General features: G+C 39.2%; 2 protein-coding genes across 2 annotated transcripts; both read right to left on the bottom strand.

Annotated features, from left to right (window-relative positions):
- Window positions 1-1,267: 1,267 nt before the first annotated feature.
- On the bottom strand, window positions 1,268-1,594 carry LOC138877425 (secreted RxLR effector protein 161-like). The gene has a single exon (XM_070157033.1). The coding sequence runs from the start codon at window positions 1,592-1,594 to the stop codon at window positions 1,268-1,270; it is 327 nt and encodes a 108-aa protein (XP_070013134.1).
- A 2,954-nt stretch (window positions 1,595-4,548) lies between these two features.
- On the bottom strand, window positions 4,549-5,061 carry LOC104249261 (uncharacterized). The gene has a single exon (XM_009805651.1). The coding sequence runs from the start codon at window positions 5,059-5,061 to the stop codon at window positions 4,549-4,551; it is 513 nt and encodes a 170-aa protein (XP_009803953.1).
- Between the last annotated feature and the right edge of the window lie 2,857 nt (window positions 5,062-7,918).

The raw sequence follows: 7,918 nt of genomic DNA, 5'->3' as shown, positions 1-7,918 counted from the left end.
TCCTTCTTTTGCAACCTCATGATGGGTCTCTTAGATGACAACCCCTAGGGAGGTGCCTTTCTACTCCTAGCACTAATAAATCTCGCCAGAGTCACGTTATCATAATCTTCTTCTTCTTCTTCTTTACTATCCTCCTTCTCCTCCTCAGACAAAGATCGCATCTCAGGAACCACAATTGTTAATGGCTCAACATAGAAATGAGGAGAGGGAGCAGGATTAGTACTGACCTGGGATCTTGTGGAAAACCAGGGGTTTTATCCCAAGTGGAAGCATGGAGATCCTCTTGGGAAGAGGGATCATGTCCCTCAGTTGGTTCCCCAGTAATACTGTCAGGTGCCAAAGTTTTGACAGGCACCAGTTCCCACCATTGACCTCTGCACCATTTTCTTTCCCCATGAGACTCAGATACAACCTTATAACCTCCAACCAGAGTTCCCTCAGCAGCTATTGATGCATATTTTCTTTAGCCTCCTGTTCTTGTAAATGATTTTCAGACATGGTGGAGTGTAGTGGGTTGAAGAAAGTATTTTTTTTGGTTTGAAGAAGAAAAGAGGAATTTTGGATTCTTTGATGTGAAAAGTTATGAAAGTGACTCTGAGAGGAGTTATTTAATAGGGGTGAGGAACCAGTTAGGAATGGGTATCAATTTTGGGTAGTCGGGTTGCTTCAGATGAGATGCTTGGGTTCAAAAGGCGGGAAAGAGGGAAACTGACAATCTAATAACGTGGCATCATTTCAGCCGTTTGAAAAATTATGCATGAGAGTACAAAGGAACTACTAAATTGTGTCAGGGGAACCAGGTTCCCTGATAGATTTTGCAAATGTAAGCCTCATCCTTTGACCAACGTGCAATACATTAGTTGCTTGTTTGCTCTGTAATCGTCATGCGTGTCTACCTGTAACGGTATAGAGATGAGTTAGACTTTGCCAGAAAATACCTTTTAGCTAATTTTACCTGTACATTTCTTTCATAGTCAATCATTGTGGGACCAGGTTCTTAGTTGGGTTTTATCAACCCCAATGCCAAGCAATTTCTTTCAAAATGCTCTCTACTCAGGGCTTTGGTGAATATATCTGCAATTTGATATTCTGTGCTGCACAACTTCATGCATATGTGCCCTTTCTCAACATTGTCTCTGAGAAAGTGATGTTGCACATCAATATGCTTTGTTCTCTTGTGTTGAACTGGATTCTTAGCCATGTTGAGTGCACTAGTATTATCACATAGTAAGGGCATGCACTCAGAGAACTCACCAAAATCTTCCAGCTACTGTTTAATCCATAATAGTTGAGCATAACAAGATGTAGCAGCCACATATTCAGCTTCTACGGTAGAGAGGGCCACTGATTTTTGTTTTCTAGTACCCCATGAAATCAGATATGAACCTAGAAAAAGTGCCATGCCAGAAGTGCTTTTCCTATCCACCATATACCTAGCATAGTCAGCATCAGCATACCCTATTAAGTCAAAGTTATCTCCTGAGGGATAGTAGAGAACCAGGTCCTGCATCCCTTTGAGATATCTTAGGATTCTCTTGGCAGCTTTCAGATGAGATTCCTTTGTATTGGATTGAAACCCGGCACAAAGACCCATACTAAAAATAATATCTGGTCTGCTATAGAAGTGACCCTATGATACATGGTCTGATTTACAGGGGAACCGAGTTCATCCATGTCTAGACAGGTAGCTGTGGCGATGGGAGTGTCAATGGTTTTTGATGTCTCCATATTAAATATCTTTAGCAGCTTCTTGATGTAGTTATGTTGTCTTATTATTGTCCCCTTGGGAGTTTTCTTCACTTGTAAATCTAAGAAAAAATTCAGTTTCCCCATCATGCTCATTTCTAACTCACTTCCCATGAGTTATGCAAATTCTTCACCTAGAGAGTCAACTGTTGCTCCAAAGATGATATCATCAACACAGATCTGCACAATGAGCAAGTTCCTTCCTCATTTCTTCAGAAAAAGAGTGTTTTCAAGTTTCCCTCTTGTAAAGCCATCTTTAGAAGGAATTTTGACAACCTTTCATACCAAGAATGAGGAGCCTTCTTTAACACATACAAAGCCTTGTAGAGTTTAAAAATGTGCTTCCGAACTCATCAAGTTTGTTTCTGAATACCAACCTGGTTCCTATAATAGTTCTGTCAGCATGTCGTGGAACCAGGTTCCACACACTATTCCTCTCAAATTGACAGAGCCCTTCTTACATAGCTATAATCCAGTCTGCATCTTTGAATGTTTCCTTGATATTCTTGGGCTCTATTTGAGAGAGAAAGGATGAGAAGGCAAGTGAATTTCTTGTCTTTGATCTGGTTTGAATTCCTGAATCAAGAGGAGTGATTATGTTTTGAAGAGGGTGTGAGCTCTTGTGCTTCCAGTTGGACACCTTAATTTTACTAAGAGAAGATCCAGGTTCTTCTAGATTTGATCCATGTGTCCTGTTCCTCACCTCAGTAGGTGGAGTTCCATGTACAACATCCACAACTCTGTTTTCTGCTTCAGATATTGTGATTAAGGGACCAAGTTCCTCTATGTCGGCTAAAGTCTCATCTTTAGTTCTGAGGAACAAGGTCCATGTAAATTTGGAGTAGTCATCCACAGTGACGAAAATATGTACCTCTTTCCTCCTCTACTTGGCACCCTCATAGGTCCACATAGATCTATATGGAGGAGATCAAGTGTCCTTGAGATGCTAACTTCCTTTTTGGGCTTGAAAGAGGATCTGACTTACTTTCCTTTTACACATGCATCACACACCCTGTGATCCTTGAAGCTTGAATTGGGCATACCACAAACAAGGTCCTTCTTGACCAATTTGTTTAGTAGTGTAAAACTTGCATGACCCAGCCTTCTGTGCCATTGCTCAGCATTATCATCAACAGCACTCAGATAACTAAGATCCCCTTGTCACAGATTTGGGAAATACTCAGCAAGCTATACTTCAACCTCTTCACGTAGTATACATTTTCAATAAAGTGGGAAAGAGAATTCCCGATCCTTCCAACTCCCATAATGTATACCTTCTTTCCATTTACAAAGGATACACTCCTTCCCTATAGGGCCTTCTGTGAAAGAACATCATTTGTACTTCCAGTCATGTGCTTTGAGCAACCGCTATCTATGTACCACTATTGACTGCTCCCTTTCACTGTTCCCTGCACAAGAAAATCAAGGGTTAGACTTAGGAACCCAAACATGTTTGGGTCCCTTGTAATGAGGAAAGGGGTGAATGAGGGCTCTTTTGGTCCAAGCAGGCATTATACGTTTTTTATGTGAATGACTAGGTTCCCTAACAGCAGTTACATTTTCACCAAAAATTTTGTTTTTCTGTTGAGACCAAATTCTAGCCTTACAATTTTCTTTAAAGTGCTCAGTGTTACCACAATGAGTGCAAAACTAATTGTCAGGTATAGTAACGTACTTGCTATGAGGGTTGTAGGGAGTCTTTTCCCTCTAGAACCGTTCCCTGCCTGTTTCCCCCATTGTTTGTGTACAAAGCAGTGATAGCATCAGAGGACCAGGTCCGCTTAAGTGATTTTTCAAGATCACTCTTCACTCTTCCTAGTTTTTCCTGAAGGTGTTTGTTTTTCTTAAGCTCGGCATACAAACTAGATTTCACTAATCTTAACTCATTATCAAGCTTAAGGTGTGCCTTACTTGCAACTTCCTTTTCCTTTTGAGTGTTCACATGCCTATTTTCTCTTCTTAGTTCCTCAATTGTTTCTTTTAGGTCTATAACTACCACCAATAGGTCATTTCTCTCGTACTCTATGTTTGCAATTCTCTTAGTCAAGGTATCTTTTTCCCTTTTAAACTCTCAATGGTCTCTCTTAGATCAACCGCAACCGCCACTAGATCATTTCTCTCGTGTTCTATTTCTCCTCGTTCCGTGGTTAGTGCATTTTTCTCATTAATAAGACTGTGATAAGCATCAATTAAAACATTTGCCAAAGATATAAACTTCTTATGAGAATATGATTTCAAATTTCTTTGAATATCCAGAAGGTTTACCTCATCATCATCAGACTGCGCCATCAAGGCAAACATAGAGTCATACTCAGCTGCTTCACTTTCCACTACCATCATGGAGCTGTCACCTTGCCCATCATTTTCTTCGAATTCACTGGAAGAGTCTCCCCATATAGAAAGAGCCTGTTTCACAACGTTGTCAGCGGCGTCTTTTCTTTTGAATCTTTTGTCAGGAACCTAGTTCCTCTTAGCTGCTTTATTAGTGTTGTGTTTGTATTGATGTTTCTTGATAAGAGGGAAATCCTTGATGAAGTGTCCTGGCTTACCGCACTTATGACATAGGTCATAACCTTTTGTCTTGCTGGAGCTACCCCCTTTTGGAGTGCCTCCATTTCTGTGAACCGTTTTATGAAACCTTTTTATCAGGTAGACCATATCAGCATCCTCACCACCTAAGTCATTGCTGTCCGTATTGGGGACCAGGTTCTTCTCTCTTTTTGGCTCTCTTCTCTTATTGTCCTTCTTCTTCTTCATTTCATAAGACTTCAAATTTCCAACAAGTTCGTTCATGGTCAGCTTCTACAGATCTTTTGCTTCTGTGATAGCATTTACCCGTGTTTCCCAAGAACCAGGTAATACACTAAGTATCTTCCTGACGAGTTTGTTCCTGGGGATGATCTTTCGCTGTGAGTGAAGCTCATTGATGATAGATATGAAGCGAGTGTACATATCCTGAATGGATTCGTCCTCCTTAATTCTGAAAAGCCCATACTCTGTGGTTAGCATTTCAATCTTGGACTGCTTTGCCTGCGTTGTTCCTTTCATGAGCTGTTTAGAGAGCTTCCCAGATCTCCTTAGCGGATTGATATGCTGAAATCGTGTTGTACTCATCAGGACCAATGCCACAAACAATAATTTTCTTTGCACGAAAATTCTTTTCTTTGCACGAAAATTCTTTTCTATGGCCTTTCGGTCAGCGTCATTGAATTCCTTTCTTGTTTCTAGAACAGTTACCACTGGGTCACCACTGGTTTTTGTTGGGATGAAAGGTCCATCACAAATGACATCCCAAAGCTCGGAGTCTTCAGCCATAATGAAGTCGTGCATCCTAGTCTTCCACCATCCATAATATTGGCCGTTGAACCTTGGTGGCCTGTAAGTAGACTAGCCTTCTTCGAAGCTTCAAGGATCAGCCATGAGGATCCTTTATAGGTGTTAACCTGATAGAAAGAACCTGCTCTGATACCAATTGATAGAATTTAAGGGTCCACCAAACTCTATAGAGAACCAGGTTCTCTATAAGTTCCCACTAAACACACGCACACTGTAGTAAGTAAATGGCACAATGGAGTTTTACATGGAAAATGCCCAGCTCTTGGGATCAAAAACCACGGCCTACCCTTGTGGTATTTCAACTTTACTACTGAGCAACTTTAGATTACAACCTATTGTAACCTAGGAATTAACCTCTTAATCCCTCACTAACTTGTAACACTCTATTACAAGCCACTTTGTAATAACTCTATTACAAAGACTTTAAACCTAGGAATTGACCTCTTAATCCCCCACTAACTTGTAACACTCTATTACAAGCTACTTTGTAATAACTCTATTACAAAGACTTTACAACTCGACTAACTCTAGCGAGGACACAAACATAATGGTTTATGATTTACAAAGATTTCCTATACAATGCTTCTAACTAAACTAAGTAGGAATTACAAGTAGAGTGCTTTAACAAAGGTACAACACAACTAAGGACATGTAATAACTTCAATACATAGAACTGGTCCTTCATTATGTTGTTCTTCGTTCTTGATGACCTTGAGAATCACTTGCAATATTGACACAGACTTGAGAGAATGCTTGATGAGTTCTTGAATGTGCAAGTAATTTGTTTTACCTTTGCTTGATGTTAATATCTCATTTGTGACATCACTTGAATGATGTAAGCAAGTTAGGTAAAGGGCATTCTCCATAAAGTTGACTGCTGCACTGTTTCTGCACTGTAGCAGATGCAGGCAGCAACTTTACAGCTGCGACAGTTGACTTGTACAGTGTTACACCCCATATTTTCATACATGAAAATATGCCATGAATAAATTAATGAGAGCCCGGAAGTGAGATGTCACGTCCCTCAGTACTACATTATGACGATGTTGCACCATGTAGTATTGCACATTGAATTTGTCATAAGGTAACTGACATCAGTCTAAGAAAAAGATTATTTGGAGATTATAAGGATTATTCTATTTCAAACAAGTAATAAGTAAATTCGTAAAGGTGAAAGGTGAAGCAAGTCAAAGAAAACGAATTTTCGTCCAAGTTTGGCATGTTGGGATAAAATACAGCTCAAGCTAAAATACTCAGTATTTATGGAGTAGTACCATACAAGGTACCACATAACCATAATAGTAAGGTGTATAAAGTATGTGAAAAATGGGTAATATTTTAAGTAAGTGGGAATAATTCTCAATTTTGCAGGTAATTGATTAATTACTGGGTAACGAGACATTACCTAATTAATTGGGGATATATTTGGATAAGATTAAATCCCACCCCACCCCCATATGGAATCAAGCCACTTCCTAAGAGATATGACTCTTAGTCTTGGTTAAATAGGTGGCAATCTAATTTGTTGTATACAAAACATTTATGCAATCAAAAGGACTCCACCAACGTCCAAGAATGTAAGTGGAGTTTCGGGTTTATGTTAGATGATGAACTAAAGAAAGCAGTTGTTGATGAGGATGTGAGGGCTGCTATTGCTAATAAAATTAGCCTAGAGCAGATATGACATGAAATTGATCTTATGATATCTGGCAAACAACCAGTCAAAGCAATGAATTGTATTGCTGACTTGAAATTCTTTTAGGCTGTATTTAGTATTTCTACTAATTTTGAACCTTCAATTTCGGAGGAATATGATAGGAAGACACAACTTCATTTAAGTGACGTAGAATAATTTTGAAAGCTGAAATTATAGCCAAAGAAGATGCAATGGGATTTTGTGATTCTAAGGGAGTACGGTGCAATCTTTCTCAAGAATATCATATGGATTTTTTTCCTACTTCAATCCGCCGTTACATGTTTTCGCAATTGACATGTGTTGGGAGGACTGTCAAGAGAATCGACTCAGGTATGTTAAGGCCATCCCTTCTTTCTTTTCGGCATGGTCCAAGTTATACAGAAGAAACGAGCAAATGCACCAATTTCATAAATGACTCTATTCATAGAAGTATTAGAGATATCTATGTTCTTGAATTTCCATGTGTCATAATATTCTATCTTCTGTTCATGGGTCTCAGAAAAATACGAAAATTGAAAAGAGTTTACTTTATGATATTACTCAAAGGCAAAATGGTCTTATGACATTCCGAAAGATTTTATTAACGTACTTTTCATGCATTGCATTCATGTACATTGACCCGTGACCAGATGGAATTATATATGCATATATATATGTATGTATATATATGTATATGGGATATGAGAAAGGTTATGGCGTTATATATGCACCACCACCTGATCTACTGGTATACGTTGATGATTTTGCCCACAGTGGCCGATATGATATGATGGGATGCCCTCAGAGGCTGATGATGTTATGAAACATGTACCTATGCACGACATGACATTCATACGCATATGCATGATGCTAAAAGTATTTCATGATTTACAGAGTTATCCAAATTTACAGGTTGAGTCAATTACTATATATTTCTTCCATGCCTGTTATGTACTTATTTATATGCCTTACATACTCGGTACATTTTTTATACTGATGTCCCTTTTGCCTGGGGACACTACGTTTCATGCCCACAGGTACCGATAGACAGGTCGAGATCCCTCCAACTAGGCTGTCAGCTCAGCGGAAGATGTTGGTGCGCTCCATTTGCTTCGGAGTTGCTTGTTTGGTTAGTATGATTTAGACGTGTATTGTTTGGTA

The sequence above is a fragment of the Nicotiana sylvestris genome, chromosome 9 (assembly GCF_000393655.2).
Source record: "Nicotiana sylvestris chromosome 9, ASM39365v2, whole genome shotgun sequence".
NCBI classification, from domain to species: Eukaryota; Viridiplantae; Streptophyta; class Magnoliopsida; order Solanales; family Solanaceae; genus Nicotiana; species Nicotiana sylvestris.
Note: the sequence above shows the minus strand (reverse complement) of the source record. Positions and strands in the feature narration are given on the sequence as shown.